At 47.8% G+C, this 16549-nt stretch overlaps 1 protein-coding gene across 9 annotated transcripts in view; it reads left to right on the top strand.

The window, feature by feature from the left end:
* The window catches only part of LOC135896562 (MYG1 exonuclease), a 631131-nt gene that overhangs the window by 196414 nt on the left and 418168 nt on the right, over positions 1-16549 (top strand). For 4 of the 9 annotated variants that reach the window (XM_070525814.1, XM_070525813.1, XM_070525816.1 and 1 more), the window contains one exon: positions 16460-16521. The exons of the other annotated variants lie outside the window; for them this stretch is intronic. In XM_070525814.1, coding sequence (XP_070381915.1) covers positions 16460-16521 — 62 coding nt within the window. The remainder of the gene's footprint in view (positions 1-16459; positions 16522-16549) is intronic. 9 annotated transcript variants of the gene reach the window in all.

Below are 16549 nucleotides of genomic sequence, written 5' to 3'. Positions count from 1 at the left end.
TCCTAATCCCCTATCCCCATTTCCCCAATTCAATAAAGTTATTCTCTCGCCCTCTCTCTCAGCTACACAGCAGGAGAAGTGACGGTTAGGCGGCTAACCTCGGTAAGCGTGGCCGCGGTTAGCGTTAACCATGATTAGGGCAGTTTCACAGCAGGCAAATCGGCCATAAGCATGCAATCCGCGCTTGACGCCAAACCGAGCTCGGTAGCCTCGCCTGAAGGTTGTCAGGTGACGGATATATCGTAGGCGGAGCGCAGAGTGGTATCTTCGAAAGTGGGTCGCGCAGGTCGCTGGAACGTCGGGAATTCCCCCATGCACTGCTTACAAATCAACAGTAGGGGCTATTTATCCTCGTCCATCACAACAACTGCTCGAGCTAAAGGTACCTAACACCTTGAAAAACGCAAATTTTATTGGGATAATTTGAGGCATTCATTTTTTTCTTTTCCGGGTGCAGTAAGGGAACGGAACGTGTTCTTCAATGATCCTAAGGGTAGGCATTCCACCGAATCTATGAGCTATCCGATTATATTTACTCTTCTTGAAATGTTTGATTGTAACAAAATTTTGATGCTCATTTACACTTCTATGTTACATTGACCTTCTCCTTGTCACAAGTGTCATTCACCTTTATTTCTGATTGAATGTGGGGGTTCGGTTTTTGTTCTTGATCTTACCGTGTTCCCATGGTTGGTTGGGCAGTGCTCGATTATTTTCCCCCCTTATTGTTCAGCGGCTCTTTACTCCTAGGCTGTTTATACGCGAAACACCATGTAACGTGTTTCTAGGATCTCTCTTGATATTCTAGTAATTGAATAGTTATACAGATCGAACGTATATGTTGTAATCTATGAGATGCGGTAAATCGAATGCCATAAACTCGCCTACTTCATGGTTCTGTATTTGGCATAAAGGAAACGGCACACACCGCGATCAGCTCAATGAAACAGTTTGAGCTGGCACGATGAAACTGCACGAGTGGTTCCGGCCTATGGGGCTGTGGCCTAGTCAAGCTGTTCTGAAAAACAGCTTTTTGTCACAGTCCTTCTTTCTGTATCATTGACAGAATAAAAATAATGATTGATTGATTGATTGATTGATTGATTGATTGATTGATTGATTGATTGATTGATTGATTGATTGATTGATTGATTGATTGATTGATTGATTGGTTGATTGATTGATTGATTGATTTAACTGTGCGCGCGTGACATCGTGCTGGTTAATTTAGTTAAAACGCGTTGACGCGCTAGTTTGTTTGAATCCATGCGAGAATGTGTATTTGAAGTAGTAACCTAGCGCGGTAAGAACACGGAAACAAGAAAGGTGAACAAGGAGAAGCACAACAGTCAACTCTTCTAGAATGTGTAAGAGCGACTGTACAAGGACGTAGAAACAAGCAGACACACAAAGGCAGCGCTGTGTCTGTGTGTCTGTTTCTTTCTACGTCCTCGTTGAGTCACGCTTACATATCCTACCATAGTTAATTTGGTAAGTAAGCGAATGTTTACAAGTTCATATGGCCGATAATACTACCATCCTTACTTCGTGCAACTATCTACTAATTTGCTATCGCAATCGGTGCTTTCCCGTTCGGGCGGAAGCGCGAATATTATTATTAGGACACACCTGACAAAGAGCTCAGCAGTGAAACTGCGCTGTCACACTAGTCGAAAATGACCAGTCTCTGACTTGCCACAACACGCTGCCGTAGCGAAGTGGCTATGGAGTTGCGCAGTTGAGCTACAGGTCGCTGGTTCGATCCCGGCCATGGCGACCGCATTCCGTTGGGTCGGAATGGAAGAACGCCGCTGCAACATTCCAAAGGGTCAAAATTATTCCGCAGCACCGCACCATGACTTCCTTTTATATAACCAGATTGTGGTTTTGGCGCGTAAACACCAAGGATGTCATTTCTTCCTTGCCACTGCTTGAATTCTATGAAAAACTTCCAAGGGATGCGTGCTTCCAGTGTACGCTTCATGCAGATGTGGAGAGTATTCCGTACGCGCACGCCGAGTGGACTATTCATTTCGGTCGCTGCTTACTGGCTGGAGATGCACCAGCGAGAAGAAGACTGGCTGGATGCTTGTCTCTCGCACTCCAGCCAAGTTAATCCGCTAGCGTTTCACCAGCAGGCAAAATGGACGTGTTGACTAGGAGGAATGTCTTAGAATACGACCTCCCGCCCTCCCCACTCCCCTACCCCTCTACTTACCCATGCCGGGGTTGCGCTACGCCTATCTGCAGACGCCCTCGCCATATGACCACCTAAAGTCTGGGATGTAAGATGCGTGACAATCCTTTCTTTGTATCTCCGAGAACGACCACGGCGCGAATCACCACCGACACGTACTTTCCACATACTACACACTACAGGAACACATCTACCGCAGCACACACTACGGCCACACATACTACGGCCACACATACTACGGCCACACATACTATGACAACGCATATTACGGCAACACGTACTGCAGCAACAAAATCGCTGTGAAAATGCTTCGATCTTCAATTGCGCCCAACACAACAGGTAATCGCAACAAACACAAACACGACGGAAAGTGGGGTGCGCAGTCTGGGTTGCTGAACGCGCGACCTCTGCTCCCTATACCACGTGATATGAATCTAAATTTTAAGAAAACCAGTGCAATGCGCAACATAACGAACTTCATATTCGCACATACCGGTAGCGCTTGTCGAAATTGTCATTTTTCGGCCACACTCGCTTTACATTGCACGGTACTTCGTCAGCGGAAGGCGGTGCTCTCAGCGTACAGGTCGTCGCATAAAGAGCGAAGCTTTCTTCGCGAACATTCCCACACTTCCTCGGTCGTGGAAGCTGGGTGCTGCTGTTGTCCTGTCGAATAGCTCATACCTAAAGAAAAAAGAAATTAATTACTGACTAGATGCACATCAAGTCAAACTGCACAGCAGCCCGACGCTCTAACCATTGTAGGCCGGAACCACTCGTGCAGTTTCATGGTGCCAGCCCAAACTAGCTCTTTGAGATGATCGCGGTGTGTGCCGTTTCCTAAACATGAAAACATCTCGCTCATTGAGCGCGGAAACCGGCTGTGAGAATTCTGGGGAGAGGAATCGCGGCAGCAGCAAGCAAATCGACGTTCATGTATGTCTCGCTTCAGCGCGAACGAAATGTCGAAATCACAGCGCATACGAAGTTACTGGCACGACACGCACTCTGCAAACATCGCAGATCGCTTTCGAGACACACGAGCGCCGGCTACGCGTCTACTACGGTGTCCTCGGTTCGGTAAAATGTACAGGCGTCCTTAATTTCATTCCGTAGCACTGCAATAACGCGCCGTCATATTTACGGTAGTTTTCCTCAAACAATACATGCGTGCGTAATTTCATCCCACGGCACCGCTAAAAAACACGCTGTCACTTACAGGGTTGTCCCGTTAAAGTCAAAAGGGGGTGTAACTTCATTCCGTGGAACCAGAATCACATGCCTTCATAATTACCGCAATTTAAGCAGCTTTGCTGTGAATTTTCCAACTGTGCATTTGGATGAAAGCGAACCTGCTACATTTATTATTCCTCATTAGAATAATATCCCTTTTAGCGGGAACGTGTTCTTTCTTCACTTGCTGCTAAGTATTTTTGCTTTACCGAGCACAAGTTACGTTATCGTTCACGAGTTATACATTAGATGTGAAAAAAAACAAACAACTGAAAACAATCTGAAAAATAGGTGGCTGGCATTAAAACCAAAGATACAGCTGGTGCCAACATGAAAGTATGTTTGCCCTTATTTGAAACTCATTAGAAGTCCCGTTGCCTGAACAAAGAAGACAGGATATTTTTGGATGAAAAAGCATGCAACCAAAACATCTTAGCAAATAATATGACCTGTTTTATATTAAGGTAACGCTGGGGGAAAGAAACTCTATCCGCAAATCGCTCTCGACCCCATTTATGACGGCGCGTCAAGATTGAAGACGCAGTCTAAATTAGCTAAGAAACAGCTTACAGCAAATTTCAGAGACCTACAATCTGATTCCCTCCCTACGATAAAGAACATCCTATCAAAATACCACGCAGTATTATTCAGTTACGAGCGTCTAAGAAAAGCGTTCCCTGAGGCTCCAAGCCTCACCTATATGGCCGCTACAGAAATGCCGCGCCAATGTAATGGAACAGACGCAGTAATTCACATTATTTTACACGCCTTGCCAAACAAAGCGTCTTTATTTTTTGTGTGTGTGCGTGTTCTTTAGGAAAACCGCATCCTCAATTGGGCAATTCGTGTAGACGTTGTGCAGTACTCAGATGAATGCACTAACATGTGCGCAAACACACTTGAAACGGAGATTACGACGGAAATGAATGAATTGATTTTTATGGTTCCTGGATCGAGAAGCGACGCGTGTTCTATTTTCCTGTGCGCGCATATCGCACTGTTGCGCTTCGGTTCGTCCTTGCTGTCTCTTCCCGTAGGCTGCACTTTCCGTCATAGTTCTCGGTCATTGCTGAATTTTTGGAGCACTTAATGGCAGTGACGAAAGGCGGGAGGTTATGCACTGAGAGGTTGACTTCATCCTTTAGGAATAAATTAAAGGACGAATTTCATTGAAAATGGGGAAACAGCTCGTGAGACGAAACTATTGAACTTGTACATAGCACCACAAAAATAAGTATTAATAGTGGTGCTTTGCTTCGATTCGACATGGTGTTTAGAGAAAAGAAAGACTGAAATCGGAAGAAACGCACTAAAGTATAACAGTTAAGTAGTCTAAATGAGAAATCGTGTCTTACATGGAGCTTTCGTGTCCTTCCGTGTATGTGTGCTAGTCGCCCAATGGTCGGATGTTTTTGTCTTTTTCTTTTGTTTTTCATTATATTTTGGAGCGTGTCAAACATGCCTGTCAAATTTCGTCCTATTATTTGAGGTCTGCATATAAAAAATATAATATTATAATATTTAATACTTTACGTCAGACAGATTGGGGCGATTGATCAAAAGTGGGGTGCACCAAAGGCAACACTTTTCGGCATTTTTAATTAAACGGCTCTTCCGAGCTGTCCACTAACAATATGTTAGGCGGACGGGTCGAATTACCAATACAGATTTTTTGCAGAAGCGTGAGGGACACAAACGGCGCTATAACGTAAAGCTATTGCAAACTTTTCTGTTCCAATTCCGCAATCAGCCCTCCTTAATTGGTGAAAAAATTTTCCGGCCACCTCCTCTTCGGCCATCTCTACCGCGGCATCACGAAAAGCGCGGAAACGCCCCATCTGATATGATGTGTGCACACTGAATATGCACGATTAAACTGAACGAAAGAAAATAATTATTTCTGATTCGACGGCTTTGTAGCCACAATACTCTGTCACAAAACAAACTTATTCGGGCACCACCCACTTCACGTGTCTATCACGCGACGTCAGAAAACTCCGAAATCTCATAGCGTCAAAGCGACGCGTGCGCGTTAAGGATGCAACATTATGCTTAACAAAACTGATTTTTTTTTCCTGACCATCGGGAGACTTCCCCGTTCCGAAAGGAATAGAAGATGGCTGTCCAATAATTGCTCTGGCACTACCTACTCGGATCGACCGGGGAACAAGGATTTATTTGCATAAATTAAACATTTTTTCCGTGCTGCCAGTATAAGGTTATCAAGCCTTTTCGGCACGCATACGACATCACTCTGCCAACTCCCCTTTGTTGATGATCCGTTCTGGCGGCTTCTTAACGTCCTGTTGCACGCCGCAGCGATTTTCGCCCATCCATCGCAACCTAAGTAAGGGGGAGCGGACCAATTGCAGACGCCGGCACCACCCTCTTTATCCGGGCTGGCTCGTCCGCGGGAAATCCTCTCCACTTGGACGTGCTCCTTGTCTCTTGTCAGCCAATTCGATAAGGAAATCCGGTCAATGTAGGTTAATTCTATTCAATTTGAATGCAAAAAAAGGTTATCTATGAAGAAGGAGCGCGTTTTATTGGTCTTCTCAAACAACGGTGCCGACTACCGCCCAATGACTGCGTCGGTGGTTACGTAAATTTGACGTCGGGAGATTGGAATAGTTTTCTGTCGTAGGGCCCAAAGTCACATATGGACTTGCAGAAAATGGACGACCTGGTACTCGGTCCAGCAAGCGCATAGCGTTGCCACCGCTCGCACTGCGCTTAGCTTTTTGTCACGGTGATCACAGGTTCACTCGAGCAAAAGGTTAAGCTTAACACTTCATTGAAGCTTGCTGTTGGTTGCTATAAGTTCGAACGGTTGCAGAGAAACAACCTTCTGGTAATTCGTGCTGAACGAATATCGGTGCAGCTGCACTCAACGCAGTATTATGAACGTCGAGGAACGTAATTACGGTAGCCATGTTATTCAGCGTCTGCAGTGGCGGGATACTTCTTCGCGAGCACGGCAGCGTGCAAACTGGAAAACTGATGTTTATACAGGGTGTCCTACTGAGCATGAAACAAGCTAACGAAAAAAAAAAAAAAACGGGTCCTTGTGTGTGAACAAAACCTGGTATGTGGTGTTCGCAGCTCCACCCAAAGAAACCTCCGATACCTTTTTTTTCATTTTCGTATATATCAAACAAACATACCTGCTTAATCGACTGTTTGACTCGTCCGTAACACAGCACTATTGCATAAGTGCGCGCACCAATATCGTGACGTAAACCTGTGGCCTCCTTTGGCGCTTTCGTCGACGTCCCATTGGTCACGCGCTGCAAGCCAAGCTGTCCTACACCCACCAGCCCTGCGTGTATTCGGCACCCGCGCCTGTGGATGGGCCATCGCGGGAAGCAAATGTGCGTCGAGGCTCTAAACACTACGGACTTGCGGCCCAAGACGAAGGCGAAGCCAACGCTGGGGGCCCGGACTTTTTGACACTAGTTTCTGTGCCGGGAAGGCGTCTTGGCCGCTTCGACAGCTTGCGAGGAAATCCGCACTGCGCTGAAAAACAGTTGCTTATTGCAACAATGTTCACTGCCAGACGCTCTAAGCGAAGCGGGACAGTTGCGTTTCCTTCCGAAGTCACAGTGAATGAGAACGTATTCCCAAAGAAATCTGCTCTATGGACATTTGGCGGAAGGCTTGCCAGTTCAGGACGTTCTACGGCAGCCGTGGTGCTTCCAGCGACGCCGGCGACAATATAACGTGATTTCTTTTCTAACCTCACTAATGAAGTGCTCCGTCTTTAACCAACACGTTCGTGGTTTACGGAAGAAATTCTTCTGTTTGTGCGAGAACGTGCCAGCTTGTTCGTACCATGTTGTAGCCTTAACTGAAGCTTGGCTTTGCAACGACTTACTGCCCAAGTATTCCTTTTCACAGGCATACACAGTTCACAGATGCGATCGCGTGTATGATGAACCTGTTCAATGCGGCGGTGGCGTGATGATTGCCGTGCGGTAGAATCTTAGCGTTAAGTGGCGTGCGGACCTTGAGATTGTGCCAGAGACTGTGCGGGTTGAAGTTCCTGTTAAACGTGTCACGAATGTGCTGCTCTGCGCAGCCGAGTTGACTCATAACGTGAGTAACGTGCACTTCTCTGAACATCTTCTTAGTTGAAGTTATTGATATTCCAAAATATTGTGTCCTAGTAGCTGGTTATTTCAATGTTTTCTCAATACAATAGTTGGGGGTTCTTCACGCGCGGCATATCTATATATATATGTATATATATATATATATATATATATATATATATATATATATATATATATATATATATATATATATATATATATATATATGATCTCTTCGCTGTAGTGCACTGTTCTCCGCGAAAATTCTTGGATTAACGCAATTTCTTGGTGTTCCAATTCAGCTAGCAGTGTTATGGATCTGGTTCTCGCTAATATCTGCTTTGCTGAGTTTTCTGTTGCTGTTAGCAGTTTGCTTCCTGTTGACCACTGGCACGTTCCCCTCAAATACGCAATTTCTGTAGCGGTGATTCATGTGTATAGCGAAGCTCTTCGCTCGTTTGTTTTTCTGAACGGAGACTATGTAGGTCTTTACAAATATTTCAGTGATGCCGAATGGTCTGAATTGTACCGTGCTGTATATGCTTACAAAGTGGGTGGCATCCTTACTGATGATGTAAAATTTGCTCTGGCAGCTTTCTATACCTGCAAATAGTTTTGTCCTGCTGGCTATGGCACATGGTTTTCAGAGGAATCGCGTGGTTTACTTCGTAAGTCATCACTGCGTAGCGACAGTGAAGCATACGTCACATTTCTGGAGAAGCAGGTAAAAAGCGATCCCAAACGTTTCTAGACCTATGTTAAACGATTAAAGTTCTGAGCGTGCTTAGGTTAATATCCTAAATCATTCATCTCGTGGCATTCTTAACATCTAATACAGCATCGCCAATGCATTCTTTGAACATTTTTCATCGTTTTTCCTGAATACAGCGGAAGCTATTAGCTCTGGTGACTGGCAGTATGTCTGCAGTGACCATTTCAACACTTCTTGTTCTTCAGAAGACGCTATCGCAGCAGCCGTAAGTTGAAACCGAAGCCTTCTCTTGCCTACGACCGTATACCAGTTTTTTATTAAAAGCTCTTCTGTTTTTGTTCCTCTCCTTACTCACATTCCTAATCTTGCTTGTGTACAAGTGCCTTTTCTTTTTGTTGGAAGAATGCACTAGTCGTGCCAGTTCATTAAAGTGCCAGTATAAATGACGTTCAAATAATGGCCTCGTCTCCCTCTTGTCTCCGTTTGCAAAATTATTTGAAAAGTTGTTCTTGCGCATCACCGTTCTTCTTTAAGCATAAGCTTAGTATATACATACAATGCTTGCTTCATGGCCTGTCAGTGGAAACAAAGCTTGTTTCCTTTCTTGACGCTGTGCGGCCCGCTGTTGCTAAACTGAGGCACAATTTAAGACACGTTTTCCTTCTTCGCACTTTCCAACTGTAGTTGCGTCCGGCGCCTGACTGTTTGCTGTGCATCGACGACGGACGCAAACACACCGGCATGTTCACACTCCTCGCCACTGGTGGATCTCGTTCCGCCAACCTGTGTGAAATGAACCATGACTGAAGATTCGGCTAGTTCCCAAGACATTGAGAATGACGAAGCAACGCATAAATTAAAGTAACTGCAACGGACAGTGAACGCGAACTTACCGGCATATGTGGGACCGGCGAAGCAGCTGAAGAAACAAAAAAGGCAGACCTACGGCTCCTTTTACAGCGAAGCTATGTATAGTACACCCTCCGTGAGTGGTCGATGTCCGTCCGTCCAAGGAGCGCGTCCAGACGAATGAATGCTCCTCTCCGGTTTCTCGCGAATGCTCTGTAGCCCTGAATCTCATGTCGGTATATTGGAAAACGTACGCTTAAATTGTTCGCTAAGACGAGTCTATCATTTCGCTTATATTTATTTACTTGTCTTAATTAGTTAAAAGCGAAGTTGTAAACTTTGCAGAATTCATGTCTGCTGTTAATACGTGGCCGTCTACGGAGGAAGTATGGGTACAGATAACGGCTACAAGTATTCTTATGTGGGACCTATTCCGCAGAAATTTGCATGAAAATTACCCGCCAAGACGACTCTAACAGTACGCTGAGTTTCATCTACTTATCATTATTAGGTAGTTCACAGTGACCTTGTAGATATTGTGAAATTCCCGTCTACTATGCGATGCTACTTTCACACGTCACTACTTCATAAAAGAATAAGTTACTCCACGGTCAAAAGATCCATTCGTTGTACGTGTCCTTTAATAATAAGAACAACAACAACAACAACAACAACAACAACAACAACAACAACAACAACAACAACAACAACAATAATAATAATAATAATAATAATAATAATAATAATAATAATAATAATAATAATAATAATAATACCTATATATGCATAGATGTGTCGATTGAAGCCAACCCTTCCACGGCGTGCAAAATTCACCAGCCCTTCCACAGAGTGGAAGGGCTCGTGAATTTTTTTACATAATTTTTGAGCGCAGCTCCTAGGTGCCTGTTCCTGCGTTGACTGTCGGCGCAAGCGTAACAGAGCGAACGAGCACAGCGAAGTGTAAAAGAGCGCACTGGGAGAGCGGGGGGGCATAAGGAACGCCGATTGCGAAGAGAGCGGGAGGAGGAAAGCGGAGAAGGACAGGGCGAAAGTATGGCTCTCTGGCGACGACCGTTACGAGATGGCGCCAGTCTAGTGCGTCGTCGTCCGTTCACCGATGACATGCGGAAAGCACGTCGGCCGATACCATATTTGCAAACCAGGCGCTGCATGAGCGGAGGGCTGTCTGCGGCGACTGCTGTGAATCACGCCCACGTTTCACCTACGCGCTGCCTCTCGCGATATGTCGATCAGCGAGGCAATCGCGCTACACTTTGCTCCGATTGCAATGGGTCACTCGAGACAAATTGTCCGCGCCAGCCAATACATCGCGAAATGAAAATACGCATATGTTTCACATTAGAAGTAGGGAGCGTGGTAATCGTCGGCAATTTTTTATTACTACAGAAAGATTCGATGCAACCTGGGCCCCACCCGAAGGCGGTACAATATCTCGCAGCATCTTTGTAGCGCACAGCTTCGAGGAAAGGACTGGGGAATGAAAGACGGCCCTGAAAGGCCGGGGTGCAGTGCGGCGTGCAGTACAAGTGCAATGCAGTACAAGTGTGGCGCCGAAGGTGCTCCTTTCTCGTTAAAAGGAGGGTGGCATTATCTAGGCGAAAGAGCTGAGGCAGTGACGATGGTGAGTTCGCTAGACGGGTCGCAGAATCCGCACGGCTTTGGAAGCTTACAAGGTCGCGTGGGATCCACTCGATCGATATTGGCTGCGGGATGCGTGCTGCCACAAGATGGATCTGTTGACATATTTCAGGGCTGCGGCTGACGCGTCGCAGAAGCGGCGTCGCCTGGAGGGCATCAGTGCGGATGACGATGCGTACCGTGGGGACCATGGGAAAGGCGGCCACAGAGCACAACGTTTTTCCAACAGCAAAACGCTCAGCGCAAAAAGAGGAAGGAGGCTCTTGGATTTGAATCAGGGTCGTCTTATTATGACCAGGTGCGCAAGGGCAATAAATTGCAGTGGTCGTTTTACAGTCCTCAATGCTTGCAGCGACGTAAACCATGATGGAACCATAAGCGGATGGGAATCTTGAGTAATAATTCGGTCACGAAGCAACGCCGCCGCGTTAATTGATGTCGGGCGACGTATACCAGTTGGATAGTTATCGCTCAGCTGTACAAAACTCCAGGGAAGAACTGACAATGGTCGTGGTAGAAGAGACTACGAGAAAGCGTAAGCCGTGAGAGCATATGTTGCGTGTGAAAGGCTGCCTTTAAGCCTGCGAGCATCACGTCGCTGCTGCACCAGCTGATGTAGTGTGCTCAGCTGTGCATTTTCTTGGAGAGCCACGATTGGGGTGATGCGAACAAGGCAAGTGATGACTCTCATTGGCTTGCGATTCAAAGCCTCAAGGCGATCCCATTGTGCCCTCCTCAAATGCTGGTATTGGGCATGATGAACAAGGCGTGGTTGCACTACCGCCTTCACCTACTGTCGCACAACATATGAGCGGGCGCCGCCGGTTTTAGGAGCAATGCGCCTAATCAGACCCAACGTCTGAATCGCCTTGTTTTTAGCGCTGGCGACCCAAGCAGTTCCGGTTCGCAATTCGTGGACAGTCAGACCCAGAATTTTTAAAGCTGAACATTGTTGAAGTGGCGCTCCTCACAGATGATGGCGAATGGGTGTAGCAGAGATTTTACGCCGGCCTTAGCGATTGGCGGCTGACATATAAGCAGATTTGCTGACGGTAAGCTTAAGGCCGTCCGAAGAAGCGTAATTCGACGTCATATATAACGCTGATTGAAGGGCAGCGGCTTGAGTCTGCAGGTCATGATCAGTGCTCAAAACCATGATGTCGTCAGCGTACAACAAGAACTTTATGTCGGGTAGATCGTGTAACCGCCATGCAAGCGGGATGAGAGCAATATTGGATAATGTGGGTGACAATACCGATCCCTGGTGTACGCCGCGAAGAGGGATAAATGAGCCCACGGCGTCACCGCTGAGGCGAATTGCAAAGTGTCGCTCTTCAAGGAAACATTTGACAAATTCCGTACTCTAGGGGGAAAATGCAGCATGTCAATTGAACCCAAGCTGGCAGCATGACTGATGTTATCATACACCTTTTCGACATCCATAGCGAGGACAGTACGGACACTGTGGCTACGAGTTGACGGTCAAACTGAGGATGACGAGACAGCCAGCCCATCTGCGCAGCTGACGGAAGCCAAATTGAGCAGGGTGATAAAAACCGTGGTGCTCTAGCCACCACGAGAGTCGTGTGGCTAGCATTTTCTCATTAAACTTGCACAAAATTGACGTTAGGGAAATGGGTCCGAAGTTGCCAAGGTCGGTCGGTGGCTTGCCTGGTTTCGGAATCAGGATCACAATAGCCGATTTTTAGCCTGGAGGGACCACGCCATCTAGGCATACTTCCTTATGGTGTCGAGGAGTTGAGGCAGCACAGCGCAACTCAGGTTCTTGTAAGCCTCACAAGTAATTGAGTCTGAACCGGGTGCTGTCTTGCGACTGGTACCATCTATCGCTGCTATCAACTCAGGCATGGTGAAAGAGCATGCAATACCCTCGGAGTGTGCTGTTGATGGTAACTTGTAGCTTTGTGCCGGAACGCCTTCCGAGGAAGTACCTTTGGCTCTATGAGGCAACACGTAGTATTCAGAGAAAAACTTCCGGGCTGCTTCTCTGTAGAAATCATCCACTGACAAGCAAACAGCGAAGCAGGCTGTGGCCGCCGCGTCTGGACGGCGCCAACCGTGTTCCATGGGACGGAACGTTCGCCAGAGGGAAGCATTCGATGTCTTGGATGAAAATCGCTCACACCAGGTATGCCAGCGCCACCGCGAGAGGTCGCGTTCATACCTTCGGGCCTTAGTAGTAAGGAAATTCAGCCTTTTATGCGCTTGTGCAGAAGTGGGGCCTCGGAATGCGGCCAGCTCAACTTGTATGCGAGCAGCCCACAAGTTGAGCAGGCCGATATACGGTGCCGGTCGATGGACGTCTACCCAGCTGACAACTGTAGCTTTATTAGCCGCGCGTTCTATGTGCTCAGCAAGTAGTGATGACGAGTCCCCAGACCTCTCTTGTGGAACGGAGCGAAAGGTGTCCCAGTTGACCACAGTACACTTGCGGCGCAATCGGTGGGCCTGCGGCGGATGAAGGCCGATAATGATAGGGTGGTGGTCACTACCCCAGCAGGCGGGCTCCAGGTGCCAAGTGGGAGTGCCGGGACCCGACCACCACGTGAAATCCGGTGCTTATTTTGTACGTCGAGCTTCAGGCACAGCCCGCATTGCCGAATCGCGATGATTCAGTAGTACAAACAATACATCCGCGAAGGCCACCTAGTCTGCGTGGCACACGCCTACCTCAGGAGCTAGAGGTAGGGTACCACCACTCTGGCTGATGGGCGTTGAAATCACCACCAACTAAATTAGGACACGCTGGGTACTGTCGACGGCATTCCATAACCAGCGCAGATTAATCCTTGAAGAAGAGCCACCGGCTGGCCTTGCGTAGTATGGCACTACCACAACAGTTGCCTTAGGTGACTTCACCGCTACTGCCACTAACTCCCGATATGAGTTACACCAGCTTTCAAGAGAAAGGCAGACCTGAGGGTAGCGCGTATAAATGTGCACTGCAGCCTTTCCTGGAGGGGCAGCTGTGCAGGCGAAGGTCACTCATCGAAGGAGACACGTATCCACTGAAGCCTGGAATGGCAGGCAAGCCGCTGGCTTCTTGTAGTAGCAGGGCCTACACCATAGACGCCATAATACATAGACGGGATTTAAACTCCCCGACTTTCGTAGAGAGACCTCTACAGTTCCTCTGCAGCACACCACAAACACCTGTACCCGCCATTTTGATGACGAGTCCAGGCGTTGTAAAATCACGGATCTCAGGTTGGATAACTGACCGACGGTGAACCACATAAGGGATGTTGTAGAGTTATCCGGCAAAGGAGCAGGAGACCTGGTTGAGTGCGAACTATAAAGCGGGGCGTGGCAGAGGCGATGATACAGTGGAATCGGTAGTTGTAATGGTATGAGATTCCATTGCGCGTCAGCGACGCGCAAGTTGTTCAACGGGCTGTCGGAGATTGGAAACCTCCTCTAAAAGGCGGGCAATTTGATTTTCCACTGCTACCACATCATCACGCTGATGATCCGACACGCTCTGCGTCTGTGTAATGAACGGGCGAAGGCGTTATTTGCGAACTTTTTCACTGTAAGTCTGTTGGGAATTGGGTGCAGGCGGGTCGGGCTCGGAACGCTCTGGGCCAGTAGTCGTCATCACTGGATCGTCGCAAACCTGTCAGATGTCGGCACTGTTTGTGTGGCAGCATGCGGAGGCCATTGCTCATGAAACCCGCGATGAACATTCGGAAGTGATCTCGTAGTCGTCGGTCTTGCACAGTCCACATCGGTAAGACACTGTGCCAGCTAGTACAGCTTCATCTGGTGCTGTAACCAAAGAGGATCGGCGCATGTGGCCATGTCGGAAACAGCGGCCGAGGTCACAGAATGCAGTCATAGTAGTACAGGCGGGTTGGGGGAGTAGGTGCGCCCTGCAAGGTGACGATGCAAGACGCCCCTTTCTCATGTAACGCGCTTGAATGACACGGTGACTAGGACAGTATAGCTCACGCTGGAGGGCAGTCTGGTCCTCGTCAACGTCAGCGTTGTAAACGACAAAGTGCTGTAACTCCAAGCCTTCTACCAGATACACCTGGACCGGCACGGTACTTCGCTTGTGATCGAGAGACGCTGAAGCGTTTACAAACGCACGACAGCAGCCAATGTCGAGAGAGCCACACAGCGATGGTATTTGACTTATACCTGGCCGTGAAGCTGCGGAAGCTTGTGGTGCCAAGGCAAGTGTCTAGGTTCGCCTGAATAATCTTGTTCGGAATCTCCGTAAGGCTTGTGGGCTCCAGAGCTTTAATGGTTGCTTTATAACAAACCGAGCCTGGTGTCGACAAGAGGGTGTTCAGTCGCTAGACAGGAACGCTTGCTTTGGGAGCCGCTGTTGGCCAAAGAGAAATCTGGTGCAGATTGTTCCAATGAACGCTTCTAAGAGCCACGGGGGGCCGATGGCCCAGATGGTAGCGCAGAAGACAAGTCAATAGGGGTACTCGATTGGTTATGCACAATTGTAGCCCAATTCCCTATCGGTGACTGGGAAGCCATCGCCGGGCTCCGCATTAAGATCAGATCACTCACGGTCTGACGGGCATTTTGGGAAGGCGGCGGGTGGTCTGTAGCCGAAGGTCTTGGAGCAGGAACCAGGAGCTGGAATCCAGGCTCAGGTGTCAATTGTGCGGCCGGTAATACTGTCGTGATTAGCGGCGCTAGCAAATCTACCGCCGCCAGCGCGTCAACGGAGGCACTAGGCCATAGGCGGTGCATGATTCAGCTGCAGGGATGATGGGATGACATTCTCCTAATGCGAGAAAACCAGACTGCGCGTGAGCGTCCGGAGCGTCTTCGGATGACTTGTGGTCTAATCTCTTGATGTACGGAACCTATTTACGAGGAATGCGAGATTTTTCTCAGGAGCGATGAGCAGCCACCTTAGCAGGGACACTCCGTCGTCTTCCATTTTCGGCTGCAGTTGCAGACAGTGTTCCAAAGCGCTAGCTGCCACGAGACGAGAATACTACAAACCAACATGCTCCTGGTCTTAAGGTGAAGATGAACTTCGTTAATTCGAGTAGCCGAATGGAAGCTAGAGCGCACACACTTAAGTGCTTTAGCTGGCTCTATGTGGGACGCGACGTATTCGTTCCAGTCGTGACAACAAAGTGTAATACAGTCGAACGCCTTTATGACAAAGTGCTTGCGGCGTCCGAAACCCTCCGTTCTACACGTCACATCATTGTTATTTAGATGCGAGAAACGCAACAGCTCACACATAAGCACCACATTTCATTCTATGGAGCGGTGCTTGACTGGAGTTCTCGTCCAGGTTTCAACGCCACCGTACAGAATTACGGCACAAGGGATCGACTTTCATTGCAGCCCAATGACGCAAGCGCCAGCCTACGTGTTATCGCTTCAAACCACCATAGTCACTCTGGCAATCTTTGAGGTATTGTGAAAAGTACTTCGTTATTGTACGAACAGAGAGAAAATCATAACAGCCTTTGTACACCACTTCAGTGGCAGCTAAAGTCTCTTAGCTCAATGCCTCCTATCTAAGCCCATAAAGAGCACAAACGCGATGCTGACGGTGATATTTGGCAAGAATGCGCTTTTTGAATGTCGAAAACCGCCACAACGTTGGCTCCGATCCTCATTTGCAAGAAAAATTGCGTCACGGGAACGTCACAGTGTAGGTGTGATGTGCTACTTTCAGTGACCCAAGTTGACATCAGAAAATTTTCATTGCAGAGTGGCAGATACATGCTGGCTCATGGGGCACATACCAGTGGCCGCACGATACATACCCCAGCGTACGTATCTTACAAATTTTTTATACAT

Source organism: Dermacentor albipictus, chromosome 9 (assembly GCF_038994185.2).
Source record: "Dermacentor albipictus isolate Rhodes 1998 colony chromosome 9, USDA_Dalb.pri_finalv2, whole genome shotgun sequence".
Taxonomy (NCBI): domain Eukaryota; kingdom Metazoa; phylum Arthropoda; class Arachnida; order Ixodida; family Ixodidae; genus Dermacentor; species Dermacentor albipictus.
Note: the sequence above shows the minus strand (reverse complement) of the source record. Positions and strands in the feature narration are given on the sequence as shown.